This window comes from Dreissena polymorpha, chromosome 3 (assembly GCF_020536995.1).
Source record: "Dreissena polymorpha isolate Duluth1 chromosome 3, UMN_Dpol_1.0, whole genome shotgun sequence".
Lineage (NCBI taxonomy): Eukaryota > Metazoa > Mollusca > Bivalvia > Myida > Dreissenidae > Dreissena > Dreissena polymorpha.
This window is the reverse complement of record NC_068357.1, coordinates 113,827,532-113,852,137: the sequence shown is the minus strand read 5'-3', so window position 1 is coordinate 113,852,137 and position 24,606 is coordinate 113,827,532. Positions and strand designations below refer to the sequence as shown.

The window sequence follows — 24,606 nt, the reverse complement described above, 5'->3', positions numbered from 1 at the left end:
AATCATATAAGTTTCTATTAATATTTTCTTAAATTGATTTAATAAACTGAAAACAAATGCACAACATTAGTTTTATTCACTTTGTATAAAACAAGCAATATTCTGTAATTGATTTGTTATGTTTTTTTTTAAACTTTCATGATTAAATGTTTAATGTTAACTTAGGAGTGCTGCTAAGTTTTTGATGTACCTTTTGTTTGTACTAATTTGAATATTTTGTAAGTGTTCTATTTTGCAAAAAGATTTCCAGTAAGATTATTAGTTAGCTTTTTTCAATTATTTAATTATATATTTCCCTCAAAGATCAAATATTAACATGTAAGCATGTTTGTAAATAAACTTCAGAAATGGGCCATGCTCTGTGAAAAAGGGGTTTAATGTATGTGCGTAGTGTCAACCCAGATTAGCCTGTGCAGTCTGCACAGGCTAAGCAGAGACAAGACTTTCCGCTTAAACTGGATTTTTTGCTAAGAAGAGACTTTCTTGAAATGGAAATATCAAAGAAGCAGAAATGTCATTCCTGATTAGCCTGTGCGGACTGCACAGGCTCATCTGGGACGACACTTTATGCACATGAATTAAACCCTCTTTTCACAGAGCACAGCCGAAATTCATTCAAGACAACAGCCTTAATGACAGTAGATAGTATTATCTTGTTTACAGAATTAGCACTCTGTGAGTTATTCAAATTCTGGCACAAACATGGGATATCTAATTTTACAAACATGAGAAATCTAATTAAACCAGATCACATGGAATTAGGCTTGTCTCTCGTACCATTTTGGATAAATGGTAACAATACTGAATAACAGATTCCTGTGTGTTGAAATCAATATGTTTTTCGTAATGTTTGCTTCAAGTGGATTACAAACAACAGCATGAGGATCTCACCTGAACAGGGCTTACTCAGTATATGAGGCTTGTTGTTGTATGATGCATAATGGAGCAAAAACATTGGCTGCCTGCTGCTGAGTAGACGTATTAGTAATACGAAATAAATATCTTTACATAAATGACCATTTTGAAGAAATTCATTTACTACAGAATATGATTTGATAAAAATTGAAAACAATATTGAAAAAAATACACCACTTCAATTGCTTAATTAAAGTCATTAAGAATATCTTCTTTAATTCTTTACTTTCATTCACTGAGTGCTTTACCTGTGCAATCGTTTTTTTATTGCAACTGTACAAGAAATGAGTACGAGTATTTTTGTGTTTTAAAACAACCTGGGTTTCTTTGATAAGCTCTCACAATAAGTGGCTATTCCCATAACAAATTTTCACTAAGATATATTATCCAGGTTTAAAAGTGCAAAAAGATGTTACCCCTCTGCAGACTTTAATTATATGGGCCATGTTCTTAGAAAACTGGGCTTTACGCATGTGCGTAAAGTGTCATCCCAGATTAGCCTGTGCAGTCTGCACAGGCTAATCAGGGACGACACTTTCCACTTAAAGTGAATTTTTGCTAAGAAGAGACTTCATTTAAACGAAAAATGTCATTAAAGCGTAAAGTGTTGTCCCTAATTAGCCTGTGCAGACTGCACAGGCTAAGCTGGGACGACACTTTACACACAAGCATTATGCCCAGTTTTCTCAGAATGCGACTCATATAATTGAGAAATATTCATATGACGCTGTTGTCTTATAAACTTGAAGTACAAATTTTATAAATCCTGAGAAACAGTAATCATGGTAACGACTTAAAATCTGCTTGTGTCTGTGTATTCTATATTCATTTGAAACACCTTCAATGTGCCCTTTATATGATAATGAAAAATACTTATTTATAGAAATTTATAGAAACATTAATCTGATACAAACAAAAATCGTTCTTAGGCAAGAAACATGTGAATAGCTGACCTTCATTTTAATGTGAACAATTGAAAAGTGGTTGAACTTTAACTCTATGATTGGCACTGTACAAGCCGATGTGACCTGTATATAACTTGAACTAAAATATGGCTTACATTTTTAGCTCGACTATTATATATGAAATATATATAGTGGAGCTATCCTACTCACCCCGGTGTCGGCGTTAGCGTTCCCGTGTCCGTTAGCGTGCAAATGTTAAAGTTTGCGTACTACCCCAAATATTTCCTATGTCCTTTGAGATATTGCTTTTATATTTTGCATACTTCTTTACCAACATGACCCCAACCTATAAACAAGAGCAGACAACTGTATCAAGCATTTTTACAGAATTATTGCCCCTATTATACTTAGAATATGCATATTATTGATAAATCTATGTTAAAGTTTGCGTACCACCTCAAATATATTCTATGTTCTTCTACATATTGCTTTCATATTTTGCATACTTCTTTACCAACATGATCCCAATCTATAAACAACAGCAGACAACTGTATCAAGCATTTTGTCAGAATTATGGCCCCTTTTATACTTAGATAATTGAACATTTTGCTTAAATTGCCATAACTTCTTTATTTATGACCACATTTGATTCATACTTTGACAAAACAACACTTACCTGACATACCACAATGCACTCCACCCAATCCATCCCCCATGCCCCCCCCCCCCCCCACAAAAATAAATAAATTGTTTTTTCCTTATTTTTGAAATATCCATTAAATGACCACACACCCACATTATACCCCCCCCCCCCCCTCTCCATGATGGCTTAAGTTATATTGTCAAGCACTGGAATAGTCGAGCGTGCTGTCCTCTGACAGCTCTAAGTGTTCAAAATCTTGCAGATGTGTAAATGAATAGGAATAGCAGGATATGAAGGATAGTTTGTGCATTGAACACCTTACTTTTAATGTGAACAGTTGAACAGTTGTAGAACTTTAACTCTTTGATTTGAACTGTACAAGCCTAATATTGACCTGTATATAACTGGAACTAAAACACTGTTGAGTTAGTAACTTGGAGAAGTTTGCTTTGTATGAACATGGATATAGAAGACTCACATTTAGTGCCGATCTCTCTACAAAAGATGTCATCATCATATCGTCTGAACAGCGTGCACTTTGGAAACTCAGATGCACGTGAGACGTTATCAAGAAACGATATATCCAGGCATTATTCCTACTGGGAAAGATTTTCGCCATCATTTGCGAGGTAATTACTAATTGTTCATAATACCATGGTTGAGAGTAAAACATTTTTAATTCACACTAATGTATCCTCAATGTCTATTTTTGGTTTTGTTTGCGCACAATCTGGTCATATCTGATGATATTGTGATAGAGAAATGCCAATGTCAATGTCAGTATAATTGTGCGGTTAATTTCTGTACAATTACACAGCTTTGTAGTATGTATTGTAATATTTTGTGAAATTTGAGAATCTCAACTAATCTGAACTTGAAAGTCTACGTTATCTTTCAGAGAGTTAAAGTGAAAAATCTGTTACATCGTTTTTATTTTGCAGTTTTATTTTCGAAATAAAAATAATGTGATTTTAATTCTTTAAAGTTCATTAAAAAAAATGCATTATTGGAGGCTGTTAACTATAATGACCAAAAACAATCAAAGAGAATATCAATCTTGTAAACCTTTGTTTTTCTAACCACTGGCTTATTTAAAAATGCAAATTAATTTCCTTGATAGCATGATTTGCGTTATTTAATGAGGCCACAACAATTTCCATGGCAATTATGATTTTAAAAGTATTCCAGGTGTTATTTCCTTTACTGTTTAATTTGTATAAAGATGCATCATTAAGAACCACATAATTATTCATACCATGCACAACATTGCACAACATTGCATGTTAAATAATAAACAATTACTTCATAAATTTAATAAAAATAAAAATGGAAGCAGTGTCTAATATTATTTATATGCGCATTATTGTTAAATAATATCTCTCAATGCTAAATGGCATTCGCTGAAACATGTTGTCATCAAGAGACAATACCTGGATTGCCCTCATATAACTTTACCTGGGTTAGCATGCTGAAACACGTTGTCATCAAGAGACAATACCTGGATTGCCCTCATATAACTTTACCTGGGTTAGCATGCTGAAACACGTTGTCATCAAGAGACAATACCTGGATTGCCCTCATATAACTTTACCTGGGTTAGCATGCTGAAACACGTTGTCATCTAGAGACAATACCTGGATTGCCCTAATATAACTTTACCTGGGTTAGCATGCTGAAACACGTTGTCATCAAGAGACAATACCTGGATTGCCCTCATATAACTTTACCTGGGTTAGCATGCTGAAACACGTTGTCATAAAGAGACAATACCTGGATTGCCCTCATATAACTTTACCTGGGTTAGCATGCTGAAACACGTTGTCATCAAGAGACAATACCTGGATTGCCCTCATATAACTTTACCTGTGTTAGCAGGTATACCAGCTCTACTTATGGTAGAAACTGACAACTGCCCTTCTTGAATCTAAGGTAGGGAGGCAATCGCCATGGAGATAATTTTTGTTACTAAAGACCTCTCAAGCTAAGTGGTGGGGCCAGGGATTGAACCCATGTTAGCCAGATATGTTGTCCACTGCTCTCCCAACTGAGCTGGCCACCTCACAAATTGTAAAGAAGAAATATTTATAGTAATTGCTTAACCCGTAATTTACCCCTTAGATATGTTTTTAATGCATTTGTAGTCCCTCAGAAAGTATCATTTAATTAAAGACCTTTCTTACTAGATTAAAGTTTTAAAGGCTTCATTTTCAACCCTTTAAGCTTAACTGATGAGCAGCAAACAGCATAAAACCTGAACAGACTGCGAGTTACTTGCAGGCTCTTCTGATTTTTAGCTGTTTGCACATAGCCATTTTTACTTTGCTTCTAAGTGGGAAAGGGTTAAATAAAATTACTGGCTGCATGAGTTTTATTTTATTTTGTTAGTGACATTTAAGCTGACTTATGTATAAATGCTCGCACATTATAAAGAAGGCAGTGTCATTATATAAGACTGTATTAACATCATGAACAACAACTTTAATTCAAGGCTTATTGTACGAATGATCGCATCATTTCATTATTTTCTTTATTTATAGTCTTTTATCTTCATGTGGATATACAGCGGCTCCTTTATCGCTGGAACAAATTTTAAGTCATAGCGAACGGTAATCTTAACAGCTGCGTTATTGTATTTTACGGTAAGAAATGTTACATCCATCTTCATGTTAAAATCTGCTGGCTTACACATGGGCTTGGAGTGTGAGAATGTTGTATCTGCTGAATACGGTCATATCAAATACAATAGTTTAACGCCAAACCCAGTATACATTTACATGGCGTGGAGAGTAATGGAAACCGTGGCATTATTAATAGATGTCTGTTAAATCAGGCCTGTGGTAAGGTTTATTAAATTAATGGTGCTCTTTAGAATCTGAGAAGAATTGCACAAGTTCAAGGTTTCGCTTTGTGTAGACAAAATGTATCTCAGACCAAATTTTATCAAGGGCTGCCAAGCTATTATGAGATCCATGATGGTGTATTAACTGCTAGTAATGGTTAACGTCTGTAAAAATAGGTTACAGTAAACAGATCATAAGCTTTTTGATGTTCACATCCATTCTTAAACTGATTATGAACACATTTTAAGACAGTAAATGTTTAAAAGATCATGAACCACTTTCAAGGACAAATCAAGAGCTGTTTACCCTTTCCCACTTAAAAGCAAAGTAAAAACGGCTAAGGCTAGTATTCCATCTATCCGCATCTGTATCCGCATTTGTATCCCCATTCGTATCCGAAAAATCATAATACAGACGCTATATTCCATTTATCTGCATACGTCGAACATATCTTTCTTTATTATATATTAAATTATAATTTTTAAAATAATTAAATTTATAATTGAGGTAATTATAAGGAAGGACACGCCTGAATTTAAGTAGATATAATGTACAAATCATCATTCTGTCTGTAAAATAATACAAATGGTATTACCTGAAACATCTTCTAGTGCATTGGCTATGCTTTTCTAAACATTTGTAGTGAAATCAGAGTCCGGATCTGCAGAATTCCGTTGGTTGTATAATTCCGGGTGATTTTTCACAAATTTGATTAGTTTTTCAGTTGATTTTTGAGATGACAGCTCACCTGATAGTGCTAAATGCCGTCCGTATCTTGTCTGCATCCGCATTAGAATGCTCACTTGAGTTCTATTGCGGACACCTATTGCGCGTGTGGATAATGTGGATGCGAATGCTGATGAATGGAATAAGCGCAGTGCATTTCAACTTGTTCTAATATTTTACGGATGCGGATACGGAAAGATGGAATACCACCCTAACTCACAGTTTGTTCAGGTTTTATGCTGTTTGCTGCTCATCATTATCTAAGGTTTGGAAACGAAGCCTTACAAATTTGAATGTAGTAAGAAAGGTCTTTAATTTAATATAACTTTCTAAGGGACTACTAATGAGTGAAAATATGTTTCTAAGTGCTCAAGGGTTAATGAACAGTTCACTTTGAGATGTGCTTTAACTGCATTTTTAAAGAGTTATTATACAGAAGATTATTCAGATTATAAAGGCCCAATTTAATGGCAAACCAGAATGTACTGTTCCAAAGTACAATTAAGTCCTTGATCGTTTAAGGTCAACTTTAAAACATGACCCAAAAGTGCCATTTAACAATTTGAAAGAATAATTTCTTATTAAGTTTATTTGCCACAGTTATTCTCATTTGTAAGTGTCTTTCGTTACAGTATTTGTTGTTTGGATATTGTTTATATAACTTTAATACATATTTGAATATATATTTAGCATTGACAATCAGGGTTATTTAAAGGGATCTTTTCACGCTTTGGTAAATTGACAAAATTGAAAAAAGTTGTTTCAGATTCATTAGTTTTCGTTTTAGTTATGATATTTGTGAGGAAACAGTAATACTGAACATTAACCATGATCTAATATAGCCATTATATGCATCTTTTGACGATTTTAAAACCTAAAAATTATAAAGCGTTGCAACGCGAAACGATTGAATAATTTGGAGAGTTCTGTTTTTGTCGTTAAATTTTGTGAAACTACGAAGATTACTTATATAAGGTATGAAATACGTCAACAATGTGTACTCGGCGAAATAGCTCAGTAGGCTAAAGCGTTTTTACTTCAGGACTCTGGCAGGACTCCAGGGGTCACTGGTTCGAAACCTGCTCCGGGCAATGTTCTTTTCCTTTTTGTATTTTTTTTCTTGATTTTTTACTGGAGCTTTTACGATCCAATGTTTACATTTATCAATATAAAGCATTTAATGAATAAGTTAAAAAAATGCCAAAATCTGTGAAAAGGCCCCTTTAAAAGCTAATATTTGTAAACTTTAAAGTTACTTATGCAAAAATAATTCATTCTCAACAACTCATTCTCTAGCATTTAAACTATTAGAATTACCAGTAGCTTAATTGTTTGCATTTCTATATTTATTCAAGACACTAAAAGTTTTCAAATTACACCTGAACTCTTGGAAGTAAACATTATTTTTTTCACTTCCACTTAGATGTTTACTTAACCAGAAGGTATATTTGGCAAGGCTACATTTTGGCAGAGAAGTCAAAGTCATTTGGTGCAAAATATATTTAGGTTTAATTTATTCCTTTCCAAATATTATGATGGCAATAATTTATTTGAAAATGATTTATGGCTTGAATTTGGCTGGATAGTTGTCATACATTTTAATCATTAAATGGAAAAGGGAAAATGAAACTGGAAGATATGCTATAAATAAACAATAAATATTGTAATTAAATGTGCTAGCATAGCAGGTTCATTGGAGGAAGAGAAAACAAAAAAAATCATGGACTGAAAATTCTTGTCAAAGCCCAGACAGTTTAATTGTTTTTTTATTGTAATCGTGTTACATTGACAGGTTTTTATGGTTAAATACTTGTCGACAATGCCCACAAATGCCTCTATTTTAAAATCATGCTATCCAAGCTTTTGCACTCAACTGAGTTTTGATTTTTCAATTACAACGATTTTTCTGTGTTTAACATATCAGCTTTCCTGTTGTTGACATGCATTGAACAGGCTGTAATTTAAGATCCCTAGTCAATTAACAGCGAAATCTAATCGGTAGAAAATTAGCTGGCAAACGTAATGATTGGTATATGTTTACGCTTTTCTTCGTTTCCTTTTGCATAAAGTTTTGCGCTGCTTTTAGAGCGTCAAGCGAAGAAATATGATAGCGCATTATATTCCAAATAAATGAAGTGACAGAATGAAATAAAAGAATGTGTATTATGGGACTTTCCCCCATTCTGTTGCAGAGTATGTTAATAAATAATTGTGGCATGCTGCTGCCAATGCAATACATCAAATGTTTGTCTGCACAATAACATGCTTAACTGCATTTGGCTTAAATTAGAGATACAACGTTCCTGCCCTACGATTCCTTTTTTTATACAATAAGCTTGTTAAAGCCAGTGTTTGCACACTCATATTGGAATGAAGTTAATGTTCATGTGTATTAATACTTTGTAACTTGTCAATCTTCAGGAATAATAAATGATTTTGCTTAATAATTGTCACAAGTCTTAAAAATTAGCTATAGTGCTAGGAAATATATTGGAATAGAAATCATTCAAATTTGCTTTGCATTTCTCATACACATACAATGTTATTTGCTAACCTTGTGCAACCTTTTAAGATACACATGTAAAGGAAACATGTGTTTTACCCAATTATAATCAACCTATGCCCCCCTATTCAACAAATCATAAATTTAAAACATTTTATCATTTGAAAACAATCACTTCAACTGAAATAGGATAAATTTGCTGTAGAAATGCAATAGAACCATTTAGGAATATGTCACTGAAATTTGACCATAAAGACCCTATAAAATAAGTATATCTTGACGTAAAATCTTCGACCATTTGTTTAGATCTAGTGAAGCTCAATATTTGGTTACAATGCATTCAAACATGGGCCTTATCGAAGACCACTGAGTGCTTTGTTTCAATCAAAATACGTAATTAGATTAAGGTTTGTGTTCTGTCTTATCAAATGGCCTCGTTATTTCTGGCAGTCACAGAGTTTGTTTGAATATGCATGAATTAAAACTTGCTGACCCGTTTGAGGGAATGCAGGAGCTTAAAAGTACTTCATAGTCTGTGGCGTACTTAGTTTTTTGTCACCAGAATTATTGACAAAATAATTACCTTTGGTATATGTAAGGGTACACAGTCACTGGCAGAGTATAATTACTTATGTTTTGGGGAACTTGTGGCTTACACTGCCATTTGAGTGTTGAGATTGTTTTTGACATTGAAATTTGTGAAAAGGTCACCAATGCTTTGTATGGGGTAATGCAATCTGTGGGAGATTGTTTGGAGGTGTTCAAACCTGCAAATTCTAGTTTGTTCTTAAATGTTGTTTGATGGCTGTCAGTAATTCATTCTGCAGATTGTGAATTTCTTACACTAAATTAATCCTTTACCACTTAGGCCATCATTTTTATATGTTCTGTTTTATGGGACCGCCGACCCTAATTTTTGCCAAAATAAAATAAAAATAAAAGTCAATAACCTTAATTTTATTTTCCTTTTTCCCGCCGACCGTGCAATTTCATAACGTTGAAAAATAAAATTTGTCAACGATTTTTACCTATTCCCTGAAATGCCCGGATAAAAAATGGACGTTACCCGAATCTTGCTTAGTATCGGCTTTTTCATTGGTCGTTTTTATTGAAAACATTTTTTTTTATTGCCATTAGCCAAGATCGAGCTTGTCGAGTAGTCGCAGAACGACAACTGACTTACGTATTGTTCGCAGATGTAGCCGAATACGATTTTACGTTTCTTTCCACACATCTCTCTCTATATTGCGGAGGATACCGACGATAGTCGATGTATCCCGATTGAGATGGCATGTTTTTACACGTCCAAGATGGCGGCAAGCAGACGGGAAATTTGCGATAAGCGGCGGAAATGATAAATAACATTCAAATTGACAACGAATATCATATGGTTATTAGGGAATAATTTAATGCGTGTGTCATTTAATGCAAAATACTATGGTTGAGATAAAAAAACAACAAATATTTATAAGAAATATGCAAAGTGAATGTGCGTCAGGGAAACCAGTGTTGGAAAATTGGAATTCAGTCTACTCACAAAGTTAAAGCATTTAAGATGAGTATCGTTCAAAAATGGAAAGACAAACATGATTTGATTTATATGTTAGTGGATATGTGTTTACTCAGATTAATATGCGTATTCTGCTTTATTATGTTTGTCACGCTGTACAGTTTACTGAAATAGCATTGACTGAGGATGTCAAGTGCAAGATATTGAAAGGTAAACAAATTAAATAAATTATTTTTACTCCATTTAATACATCATTAACACACCAAGAACACTAAAGCGTGTTTTTTTTAGATTTGTTAATGTTTTCACCATGATATTTAATAAAAAAAAAAAATGCTGAATTAAATTAATACTCTTAAAGAGGTTGTGATTAAATGGTGTATTTAAGATTATTGAAAGTTTATTATGCATGTGGAAATGTTCTCAAAATGTTCTTGTATATTATTGGGACAGTTTCAGAACTAAGCCTTGTTCCACAAATGTTCTGGAATTGTTCTAGCAAACTGTTCTGGAACAATTCCAGAACATAAGTTCTAGAATGTAAATATGGAACGTTCTAGAACTGTTCTTGATGTTCTAGAACAGTTCCAGAACCGTTCAAATTTCTAGAACAAATTTTCGCAGGGGTATTACCTTTTACATTTAAACCTTATTTTGTTGATTATCTTGAACGCTGATGATCTGATTAAACCCTTTTCCCATCAGAAGCAAAGTGATTACGGCTTTTGCAAACAGCATTAAACCAGAACAGACTGCGAGTAACTTGCAGTTTGTTCAGGTTTTATGCTGTTTGCTGCTCATGAGTATCTAAGGGTTGGAAATGAAGCCTTTAAAACTTGAATATATTAAGAAAAACCTTAAATTAAATGTAACTTTTTAAGTGACTTCAAATGCATCAAAACACGTATCTAAGGGGTAAACATCATCCCTATCAGAGGGACATGAAGTTATTGCCCCTGGATTAATATTATTACTGAGGCTAGTTCATCAGTTAATTATTTTTGAATACTTTTGTCTTGTGTCAGAATCCACATTTTTGATTTTACTTTTTGGTATTTCGATCAATACAATATTGATGCTGTTTAGTGACATGGCTAGTAAGACTTATGTCAAACCTAAATTACGATCTTTAAAATCTTTATATAGCTACACTGCAACGCCGATATATCGCGGTTGTTGGGATCCAAAGATCGCGAGCGCGATATATCCGGCGCGCGATATAATTCGAGAAATGTCTAACTAAATTGTATTGCGGTTAATTTGTCAAATTTCCCCAATGTTTTCATTTTATATACGGCGATGCTACATATTTTTATAGTAATAATTGCAAACCAATTCTACAATAAACATTTTTAATAAATACATACGTATCTGTATTTATCATAAAAACCAAAATGTAAATTATTGTTTTCATTTTCTTGAACGATCGCTCGCGAAACAGTTAAAAAAAAATTCTTGCCTTAAAAAAAAGTCTAAAATATAATTGTGCATAGATTCGAATTTACCCTTATAAATAGTCCTAATGAAGGAACTGAAACAGCGTAACGGTAACGATACAGCGTGTTTGAATGATATTTTATTAAGAGGAAATGTCAATGCCACATAATTCGCGAGATACCGCGGTAGTTTAGTTGAAATTTACAATGAAACTTTTTATGGAAATTAAATTATCTCAATGTTGTACCCGTAACGAAACTTTTATTTACAAATAAATACACCCACGCCAATTTTCGCGCGCTTTTTTTTAGAACAAAGAAATTCATGACCAGTACCGAAATTAAACGATTTATATACTAGTAAAATGCCATAATTACCTTTGAAATGACACTTATTGGTTTTTTGTTAAGTGTTAGAAACAACCCCAGCCGTGTGTACACAACACTGTCACTTATCGACTGTTTTTCACGCTTCACTGCGTGCCATAGTAAGCCGTGACATATAGGGTGTTAATACTTGCAAGAACCGGTTTTTTTTGCTCAAGTTAGCGAATTCTCAGATTAAAACATGACATTTAGTGATTATGCTTGTCGGATTTTTGGGAGCCATAGCCAAAGCGCGATATATTGGACAGCGCGATATAACGGTCCGCGATACATCGGCGTTGCAGTGTACCAAGCATTTTTGTAAAAATAATTACATAGATAAATACAATCCAGCATCACCTAATAAGTAAGTAAAGTCAATATTGAATGTTAATGCATGCAAGAATAAAAATAATAATTATGGACAGATTTGTTTCCTTAGGGGTTGAAAAATCCACTCGACCGCTCGCATATGCGAGTGAAGTTGACGAGTAAAATTTGTTAAATACTCGACCGGGCGAGTGCTGTTTTTCAAGTTGAGAAATATAAATTCAGTTCCAGAACTCCTTCCACATCGATACAAATTGCGAACAATTTTTCGAACGAACAAAAAATACGTTTAGTACACAAAGAAACTGCACTTTCGTTTTGACAATGAAAAATGACGTCACGGGCACAGTAAAAATCATTCTCGAAATAGGCTGCGCTCTTTTCTTCGTTGTCAGTGCTCTTAGCTAATCGATTAAAAGTGAATAAAACTGTTAAATATATTGGTCATTCCGTGAATTTTAATGTAAATATCAATAAAACAATATTACATCACTGGTTAATTATAACACTTCTTATATTTAATTAAAAAAATAACAGATTTTTTGTTATTAATAAACGGAATATAATTCCGAATTTCGTGATCAGAAGCCTTAGGCAAAATTTACCATATTGTAACCGTTTGTCAATCAAGCGTATCTTCCAGTAAAAGTTCGTCTGAAATATTAAAATGGAAAAGGGTTCTATTTTAAAATATCTGCAAGGTGGTGGCGACAGGGAACAGAAAGAATTAGAAAGGTCTTCAAAACGAGAAGCGGAAAGAATTGAGAAAAGGAAAGAGGTGCAGAAAACATAAGGAAAGCATATATAATCCATCAGATAATGTAGTTAATTTGTTTGCAGTTTAGTGTAACTATGTTAAGTAGGTTTAAAAGGTTCTGGTTGATCATAACTATAAATATAGATATCTATTTTTTTAATGCAGGGCGAGTAGATTAAAGTGAAGGGCGAGTGAATTGTCAGGCCTACTTGCCCTGCAGGGCGAGTGGCTCTGGAAAAATTCTTCAACCCCTGTTCCTTATTATGTTTTCTTATTACTGAATGTAGTGTCAGGTCTAAATAGTTATATAAGAGTATTATCTTCTATGAACTATTGTTTTTATAGATCATTTATACTTCCACCATTTTTTGTCATTCATAATAGGGCCTCAAGAGTTCTAATATTTTTAGTCGAGTATGAAATGATGGTTTGTACAGTATCAAATATGGAAGAAAAAAACACACTCAGCAACTAGCAATTTATGTATACTAATAATCATCATTTTTATTGAGCTATCATCGTATAATAATCCATTTTTGTTTTAACATAGACTCTTTCATAAGAGTCATTTACTAGTATGTTAAAATAACAATGTTCATATAATTATACTTAAAATATATCACTTATAGCATCAAAATAAGATGATCAATAATTTGTCATTATAAGTGTCTTAAAAAAGCCCTGATACATGACTGAAACCAGCAAGCCATGATACATGACTGAAACCAGCACTATTATTATCCTTTAGAAAAAAAATGCAAAGCTGATTCGTAGCTGATTGTCATGTGGTGACAAATTCAGGCTATGTTACCATAGAAACCCAGATATTTCGAACACAAAATTAACTGTGAAGATTATATTGTAGTCTGCAGACTTATCTGATACTTCATTTTTTTCCAATTAACACATCTTTGTGTGGTCTGGCATGTATGTGCTTACATTTGATGAAAACAATTAGCAATAGAGCTCTATTTAAATTTACTATGAAATTCTACATATTAATGGTGATTAATGTGATATATTGATTGAATAAAAACAACAACAAAAGCAATAGAACACTATTCTTTAAAACACAATTTTATTAAAAAAAACTCATTCAGACAGTACTAGAATTAAATTAAAATATATTTTTATCATCATTAAAAATAACAGTTATGTAATTGTAAAAATGCACAGTACATCAAACAGTTTTATAATTGTTTCAAATAGGGCAAATATACCATTCTATTTTAAGAAACTATAATGAATTAAATAAAAACAATTTTAAAATACTACTAGCTCTTATATCTAAGTAGGGGTTAACTTCTGTCATGTGGAAGTAAATATTAAAGGGAAAATACTCAGCCAGCATCTTTAAGAACATTTGCTAGAGTTGCTTCCCTTCACAACATTATCCAAATTAAAAAAAATATATTGAATGAATTATGAAAGCAAATATTTTTGTTACACAATATTGTTATGGAACAAATATACAAATCATCCAAATGTAATCAAATTATGTTTCTTTTTCCCAAGGAATTAAATTCAAAAAGTTGATTGAGTTGAAAAAAGTCGCATCTGAACAGACTGATAAAAATTGATCTTGATTGATATCAAGATAATTAGATAAATTTTAGATATACTTAGATTTTATCAGAAGATGTTGTTCTCTTTTGATTAGGCTTTTGTAAACTTGAGTGTTAAAATAGCAACTCATGATACAGAATCAAAAAGAGTGCTAAATATTGTGATATTTTCCATTTTATGATAAAGCTCTACGTTATATCCAGAGTTATAGTCGGTTTTAACTTTCAGGTGATTAATTATAAGAACATTTGTTTACATTTTAATCAAACTGAGTTGGACAATTATTATTGGTTAGTTTCTGACCACTGTCAACCAAGCAGTTTATTTTTATACTTTTATATTTTGCACTTTTACTTAGCTATTCTAGCACTTCAATCTCATAAACAGAGGTGCATTCTGGGATGACTGTAATTTATGCATGTTTATAAAGCTGTAGATTTACCTGTGTAGTTTACACAGGCTAACAAGGGAAAAACGTTCCGCTATTATTATATTTTTTGTTTCACCGTTTACCACTTAGATACATATTTGGAGGCATTTGCAGTACCTTAGAAAGTTAAATTTAATTAAAGACCTTTCTTACTGAATTCAAGTTTTAAAGGCAATATTTCCAAACCTTAGATACTGATAGGCAAACAGCATAAAACCTGAACAGACTACGAGTTACTCGCAGGCTGTTCTGGTTTTATGCTGGTTGCAAAAGCTATTTTCACTTTGCTTCATATAGGGGGAAGGGGAGTTTCTCCTAAACTAAAATCCAGTCTAGGTGGACAGTGACATCCTGCATTAGTCCATGAGGACTGCACAGGCGAATGTGGGACTGCACTTTTGCCCATGATTAAGCCCCATGCAGTTTCCCCAAAACAAGTCTCAATGGACTGAATGTGTTGATCTATATGGGTGGCATAATAATGACAGCTGACAGTAACTATAATTCATATCAAGTCTGCAATTCTCATGGGTTACCTACCATTACCTGCAATACACCATCTGTCGAGGTTGTAAGACTCCTGCAATAAGCCATCTCGGTAATCTAAGAGATTATTATTGATATAATTTCCATGTCCATTTGGCCCAATATCACAGATATATCAAAAGAAACGATCTGATCAACAATTTCTTTTATCTCGCAGTTAGTGGATGAAAACTACTTCAAATGCACATAATGATGCCGAGTAATTTATAAATCTACTAAGCCGTTGGTGTTTTTTCCGACCGTTTCTGCTTTATATTTGGCAGGCCTACCACGTCGAACTGCAATTATAGTCTTAAATTATTATAACTTTGTGGTATAACATTCTTTACTCTTTATCTTAATCTTCTACTGCTCCAGTCTCCACACTGAGTAAAATGTTTTCTTTTGATGAAGGGATAGGAGATCATGTCTGTTGCTTGTGAATGGTTGTATTTTGTTTGTATACCTTTATAGGGACAATTAAACCCATTTATGCCTTAAGTGGACTCTCCCATCCTTCTAAATTGGATCAATTTATTTCCAAAATAAGGGATGTCTAGTATATTTATTTCTATATTTAGAATATTTCTTACAGAAATTCCATAAAGCAAACAGCGCAGACTCTGATGAGACGCCGTATCATGCGGCATCTCATCTGGGTCTTCGCTGTTTGCCAAAGCCTTTTTTCTAGACGCTAGGTATAAATGGGTTAAATGGCTACTTTTATTCAGTCTTCCTTTTTTATGTATCAATTGAGACAGTTGCACATACATGCAATGTCTGGAGGTGTTATACGTGCAAACTGTTCAATGCATCAAATTCACAGCTTAATTAAGTTTATATAGATTATTTTGTTTTTGCATTCATCATAATTCATCTGTTTGTTAATGCTAACTTTTTATTGTTCATAGAAATGTGAGAAAACTTATATTTATTTTATTCATTATATATTTTGTTTTCTTTGTTATTTCATGGGAAATAATAAATCATCAAGCTTTTAAATGTTAACTTCTGACATTAAAAAATAAATAGCACAGATTTGAATTTGGGCATGTTATTATAATGTTGTAAGTTAATTAGCTGTTGCTGTCAAATTAAAAGCTCACGGTGAATTGTCAAAATACAAAAAAATAAGTTTTATATTGCATTTCTATGCATTGAATTATAATTTAACCATTAAAATATATCACACCTGGCTGATGACATTTATAGACCCTATGGTACTGGATACATACATTTTCCCACTATTTATGGCCCTATGGTACTGGATACACACATTTTCCCGCTACCCATGGCCCTATGGTATACATACATTTTCCCACTATCCATGGCCCTATGGTTCTGGATGCATACATTTTCCACTATACATGGCCCTATGGTACTGGATGCATACATTTTCCCACTATCCATGGCCCTATGGTACTAGATGCATACATTTTCCCACTATTCATGGCCCTATGGTACTTGATGCATACATTTTCCCACTATCCATGGCCCTATGGTACTGGATTCATACATTTTCCCACTATCCATGGCCCTATGGTACTGGATGCATACATTTTCCCACTATCCATGGCCCTATGGTACTGGATGCATACATTTTCCCACTATCCATGGCCCTATGATACTAGATGCATACATTTTCCCACTATCCATGGTCCTATGGTACTGGATACATACATTTTCCCACTATCCATGGTGGCCCTATGGTACTGGATGCATACATTTTCCCACTATCCATGGCACTATGGTACCGGATATATACATTTTCCCACTATCCATGGCCCTATGGTACTGGATGCATACATTTTCCCACTATCCATGGCCCAATGGTACTGGACACATACATTTTCCCACTATTCATGGCCCTGTGGTACTGGATACATACATTTTCCCACTATACATGGCTCTATGGTACTGGATACATACATTTTCCCACTATCCATGGCCCTATGGTACTGGATTATAGGATACATACATTTTCCCACTATCCATGGCCCTATGGTACTGGATACATACATTTTACCATTATCCAAGACCTTTAATGGTACTGGATACATAACATTTTCCGACTATCCATGGAATTATACTGGAAACTTACATTTTCCCACTATCCATGACCCTATGGTACTGGATACATACATTTTCCCACTTAATCCATGGCCCTATGGTACTGGATGCATACATTTTCCCACTATACATGGCCCTATGGTATTGGATACATTTTCCAACTTAATCCATGGCCCTATGGTACTGGATACATACATTTTCCCACTACCCATGGCCTTATGGTACTGGAAACATACATTTTCCCACTATCCATGGCCCTATGGTACTGATTACATACATTTTCCCACTATCAATGGCCCTATGGTACTGGATACATACATTTTCCTACTATACATGACCAGATAATCCAGTTTAAACACTATTTCTATTTGTCAAAGCAAACTCTGTCCTTTCTAGACAAAAACAATATTTAGGCATTTCCCAAATAAGAAGCAAAGTGAAAATGGCTATTGTAAAAAGCATAAAACCAGAACAGCCTGCGAGTTACTCTTTAAGGTTTTATGCTGTTTGCTGTTCATCAGTAACCATGGGTTGGAAATGAAGCCTTTAAAACTTGAATTTAGAAAGAAAGGTATTTCATTGAATGAAACATTCTGAAGGACTACAAACACGTCAAAATACATAACTATCTAAGTGGTAAAGGGTTATGACATGTATGTCCTGTGTAATAGATAACAGAGTGTACATGTAGGTCCTGTGTAATAGATAACAGAGTGTACATGTAGGTCCTGTGTAATAGATAACACAGTGTGCATGTAGGTCCTGTGTAATAGATAACACAGTGTACATGTAGGACCTGTGTAATAGATAACAGGGTGTACATGTGGATTATGGGATGTCCAAATGATTTCCACTGTTTGGGATATGGACCTATGACTGCCATTTTTGGCGTAATGTATTCCTAGATGTCCATTACTGGAAGCACCAAGTAGCCAGGGCCCTCAATCTGTCAAATCCACGGCCGAAATTCGGCCACATTCCCCCCCCCCTGAAAAGTATACTTTTTTCCCCTTTTTGGGGAAAAAATTCCCCTTAAAAAAAAAAAAAAAAAAAAAAATAAAATTTTTTGATAGATGTCTCATGATTATTATATCTCAATTCTATTTTAATTTAATCTTTTCAAGCATACTAAATTATGAAATAAGCAATGAATATAGTGATAACATGTACAAATGTAATAATTAGAGAGTAACAAAAAAATCCCCCAAAAAGGGAAACGCCGTGAAAATTCCCCCTGCTATGGGTAGCGACCCGCTTCCCCTAAAATGGATTGAGGGCCCTGGTAGCCAAACTTTGTGTAATTGTTCATTAGCCCATTTATGCCTAGTGTCTAGAAATAAGGCCTTGGCAAACAGCGTTGACCTAGATGAGACGCAGCATGATGCAGCGTTTCATCAGGGTCTGTGCGGTTTGCTTAAAGGGATTTCTGTAAGAAATATTCTAAATATAGAAATAAATATACTAGACATTCCTAATTTTGGAAATAAATTGATCCAATTTAGAAGGATGGGAGAGTCCACTATGCATAAATGGGCTAATAATAAGGCATACTAGTAACAACTTGGCAGACTTAAAATTGTTTGAAGTTTGAGGAATGTTGCTTATGTATGTCTTAAATGTCCAACTAGTATCATAATTTGTTTTCCAATAATAAGTTATTGTTATTGTTCAGAAGATAAGCTTTCATTCACGTTGATACTTGAACACATGTCAAGTAACATACTTGAGACTAATAATATGAGTCGTGTTCTGTGAAAACGGGGCATAATGCATGTGCGTAAAGTGTTGTCCCTGATTAGCCTGTGCAGTCCACATAGGCTAATCAGGGATGACACTTTCCGCCTAAATTGGATTTTTGCCAAGAAGAGACTTCATTTAAACCAAAAATGTCATAAAAGTAGAAAGTGTCGTCCCTGATAAGCCTGTGCGGACTGCACAGGCTAATCTGGGACGACACTTTACGCACATGCATTATGCACAGTTTTCACAGAACACGACACATGTCAAGAAGTTTCTTGAGTACTATTGAGACTAATAATTAATTGATATACTGTAAAATCATTTTAATTCGTTGATTTTGTTTGTTGATTGATCCATAAATTTTTTACAAACATAATTGAATATGAAAGACGCAAATAACTCCTTTTTTTCTCAAAATCAGAAATCCATGAATTTATGTGTCAACGAAAAACTTGAATGTTTTGAAAATCTATTAAATTTTATGCCGAACAATTAGAATGATTTTACAGTGAAAAACAACTGCATCTAAGATATATTTGTCCTTGAACAGTATGCAAACATTTTTTATTATTATTGATTTTAACATTTATCTTTATGCGTAATTATAATGTTTTTTTTTTTTCTACTTAATAATGTTCATGGGGGTTTACTCTTTAAAGGTCTGCCTCTTCACCTCCCACCGATCACAATCCCATCTACATTTCAACAAGGAGATTTCTGGATTATGAATCATTAAGTACGGTGTCATAACAGCACCCCACTTCAGTATAGACATTTAAACAAGTATATGACTAATCTGTTTAAAAATTGGAATCTATAAACGCATCACTACACCATGTGCGTAGTTCTATACAAGTATGCACATATCTTGATGACTATCGTTTCGCTATTGTTTTAGGGTATTGTTTGAAATCTAAGAACAATATTTGTGGGTAGCAATCGGGTAAACAGTGCCTTGTTATATCGAGCACATTTTTCAGGTATGCATTGTGATATATTAGACACATTACGAACACGTACTGTCCTCCTTCAACCTGTATCTCGTTGCTAAAAATTGACATCAGTGTCCGTGACATCTTTTACTATGTGTGTTAATGTTGAGTGCTTTGGTCAGTAAATATAATAGTATTATGTTCAGAAAATACCTTTCACGTGATAATTTTAGATTACATTTGTCGGTTTTGGTGTCCTGTTAAAACGTGTGCGCTTACACGTCGGGTCTTTGAGCGAATCGATCGAGTCATTGTGGTCTCATATTATCATGCAATAATGAAAAATAAGATTGACTTTAATGAATAGCTCGTGGCAAATTTAATGTACAAAATCGAGGCTTTGTGGGACTCTATGGGATATTTAGTAACTCAATACCTGCAATTTGTAAACAGTATTAGTTCAAGCACAGACCAACTATTGTATGTTTTGAGTATTTGTTGTGACAGTATTGGTGAAAGATTGTCGAAACAGGTCTCGTTTCAGATTTCATACGATGATAACTTCATTTTTACCTGCCTAAGTTTTTTTGGATAAAAAGTACAAAAAAAACTCCTTCTTTTTTATGATCTTCAGATTATGGATGAGCTATATAATGAGTCAATTAAGAACTAAAACACTCATATTAACTTGACACATGTTTAAATTACTAGATCTATGGATTTAATGCTGCCAAATATTTGGTAGAAGTCAGTATGGCTTGATTGGTCATTGTCGGTTCAGGTACTACTTAAATGCATTCCTGGCACTCCTTAAGTATACTTAAATGTACCCCGGGTACGGTAAATATACTAAACCGTTCTAATGCTAAATTGGTTGTTGTCTGCTTATTTTACCCAAATAATTATGGTCATATTTATGTCAATATTTTGTAAATTGACCTCTATATTATCAATACTCATACTGCAAAATGGATGTTGAGGCTTTTTTTTGGCGATTTTTGGCGGGAATAAAACTCGGGTACAGAGTAAATTGGCCAGTTATGTGTTGGTATATTTTCCATACCCAGGTATACTTAAGAGTACCCGGGGTACATTTAAGTATACATAAGAAAACCCAGGGTACATTTAAGTAGTACCTGAGCAGACAATGACCAATTGAGCGTCATTATGTAAAAGCATCATCTTTCATTGAATTCTTTGTTTTAATGAATATTTAAGTTTTCATTTGTAGGCATTTATTAATACAATTAACAATTATTAACAATTATATACTTTGTGTGCCCATATATTTGATGAAAGTATGAAGTGGTAAGCATAAGTAGTGAAACTGAATATCATTGGTTGCAAAAGCTCATAAATGTTTTGATATTTTTAAAGGTATATAGTTAATGACAATACAAAACATAATTACAATCGATTTTGATGCCAAATCAATCACTCTGGATATCCTAATCAATAATTGTGGGAAATCCCCAATATTTTTCACATTTCAACCAAAAATTAGGTGCTTTTGTCTGAATTATATTTAGAAAAACGCGGCCTTTTAACAAATGATAATAAGAAAAATGAGAAATTAAGCAAATGAGGCCTCTAACAGGAGACAATTCTATCTGCAAACAGAAGACATTATCTTTTAACATTTGGAAAGAAATAAAGTGATACAATGTCTCATGATGAGGATGATACATTGTTTATACTGCTTTGAGACATCTTCATTTTCTCATTTCACAATTTCATGTCATAATTTCATGCCATAATTGCATGCATATTATAGCAAGTTTTCATTGATTGATTTCTTTTTGATACATTTCTTTTATGTGCCAATGGAAATAGATCAATAATACCTAGGGCACCAACTTGTGGATGGTTGCGTTCTATTTATTGTTTAAATCAACCACATACATGTATTTATCAAGCATGATGCTTGAATTTAAGGTCATGTTTTTAAAAAATACTTTAAGGATGAGGATAATATATTGCAATTTGTCAGTTATAATTATATGTAAACCTTATTAAGTTTTACCATTTGTATGTTAGTAGCCAATCAAGCTGTGTTAAAGTGTTTGGCCATGAGTCCAACATTGCAGACATCATCCAAATTCTGGAAAGAACGTTAATTGCACAAGAACCATCAAATCTTTACCACTTAGATATGTATTTTGACATGTTTGTAGCCCCTAAATCCAGAAACAAAGGCAATAAAAACAAAGTATTCAGATCATTTCATTACCTACAACATCAGTTCTATGGAGTTGTTTTTAGCTCGACTATTATATATGAAATATATATATAGTGGAGCTATCCTACCCACCCCGGCGTTTGCGTTGGCGTTAGCGTTGGCGTGCAAATATTAAAGTTTGCGTACTACCCCAAATATTTTCAATGTCCCTTGCTTTCATATTTTGCATACTTGTTTACCAACATTACCCCAACCTATAAACAAGAGCAGACAACTCTATCAAGCATTTTGTAATAATTATGGTGCCTTTTCCACTTAGAATATGCAGCAAATGTTAAAGTTTGCAATTACTACCCCAAATATTTCCCTTGACATATTGCTTTCATATTTTGCATACTTGTTTACCAACATGACCCCAACCTATAAACAAGTGCAGACAACTCAATCAAGCATTTTGTCATAATTATTGCCCCTTTTATACTTAGAATATGCATATTATTGATAATTCTATGTTAAGCAAATGTTAAAGTTTGCAATTACTACCCCAAATATTTCCCTTGACATATTGCTTTCATATTTTGCATACTTGTTTACCAACATGACCCCAACCTATAAACAAGTGCAGACAACTCAATCAAGCATTTTGTCATAATTATTGCCCCTTTTATACTTAGAATATGCATATTATTGATAATTCTATGTTAAAGATTGTGTAGTACCCCAAATATTTCCTATGTCCTTTGACATATTGCTTTTATATTTTGCATACTTCTTTACCAACATCACCCCAATCTATAAACAAGAGCAGACAACTATATCAAGCATTTTAACAGAATTATGGCCCCTTTTATACTTAGATAATTGAACATTTTGCTTATGATTGCCATAACTTCTTTATTTATGATCAGATTTTATTAATACTTTGACAAAACAACACTTACCTGAATACCACAATGGATTCCACCCAAACAATACCCCACGCCCCCCAAGAAGTTTCCGCTCTCTAATTCAAATAGTTTTTATCCGATCTTCACCAAACTTGGTCAGAAGTTGTATCTAGACAATATCTAGGTCAAGTTCGAATATGGGTCATGCCGGGTCAAAAACTAGGTCACAGGGTCTTAGTGCATTTCAAGCATTTAGCATGGTGTCCCGTCTCTAATTGAGGGTCATGCCGGGTCAAAAAATAGGTCACAGGGCCACTTAAACCATTTCAAGCATTCATCATGATGTCCGCTCTCTAACTGAAGTAGTTTTCATCCGATCTTCACCAAATTTGGTCAGAAGTTGTGTCTAGACAATATCTACATGTAGGTCAAGTTCAAATATGGGTCATGCCAGGTTAAAAACTAGGTCATGAGGTCACTTAGTGCATTTCAAGCATTGAGCATGGTGTCCGCTCTCTAATTGAAGTAGTTTTCATCAGATCTTTACCAACTTTGTTCAGAAGTTGTGTCTAGATGATATGTAGGTCAAGTTCAAATATGGGTCATGGTAAAGTTATCAAGTTGTCCAAAGCCTTAAAATGGGCGTATCTTGTGACAGTTTGGCACTCTTGTTTTATTTTTGAAACATCATCATATAAATGACCACACCCCATATTATAACCCCCTCTCAACCCCCCTTCCCTCCCCCCTCCACCCCCCCCCCCCCCCCCCCCCCCTCCTAATAAATTATTGAATATGAACAATTTCCCCATGATAGCTTACGTTATACTGTCAAGCACTCAAATAGTCGAGCGCTCTGTCCTCTGACAGCTCTTGTTTATGTCCCCCACAACTATAGTGGGGGACATATTGTTTTTGCCCTGTCTGTTGGTTTGTTTGTTTGTTTGTTTGTTTAATTGCCCCAACTTTAACATTTGCTATAACTTTTGCAACATTGAAGATAGCAACTTCATATTTGGAATGCATGTGTTTCTCATAAAGCTGCACATTTTGAGTGGTGAAAGGTCAAGATCATCCTTCAAGGTCAAATATATGGGTCAAAATTGATCTTTTAATGTACATTTTTGCAATATTGAAGCTAGCAACTTGATTTTTGGCATGCATGTGTATCTTATGGAGCTGCACATTTTGAGTCGTGAAAGGTCAAGGGCAAGGTCATCCTTTAAGGTCAAAGGTCATATATATGCGGACATTGTGTTTCACAAACACATCGCTTGTTTTCAATTAAGATTTATCTTTTACTAAAAATTTGCCTATAATCATAAATGATAATCATATAAAAACA

General features: G+C 33.8%; 1 protein-coding gene across 9 annotated transcripts in view; it reads left to right on the top strand.

The window, feature by feature from the left end:
* Window positions 1-24,606, top strand: part of LOC127871092 (nuclear hormone receptor HR96-like) — a 243,932-nt gene that overhangs the window by 175,647 nt on the left and 43,679 nt on the right. The window contains exon 6 of one of the 9 annotated variants that reach the window (XM_052413761.1): window positions 2,727-3,093. The exons of the other annotated variants lie outside the window; for them this stretch is intronic. Coding sequence (XP_052269721.1) covers window positions 2,918-3,093 — 176 coding nt within the window. The 5' untranslated portion in view covers window positions 2,727-2,917. The remainder of the gene's footprint in view (window positions 1-2,726; window positions 3,094-24,606) is intronic. 9 annotated transcript variants of the gene reach the window in all.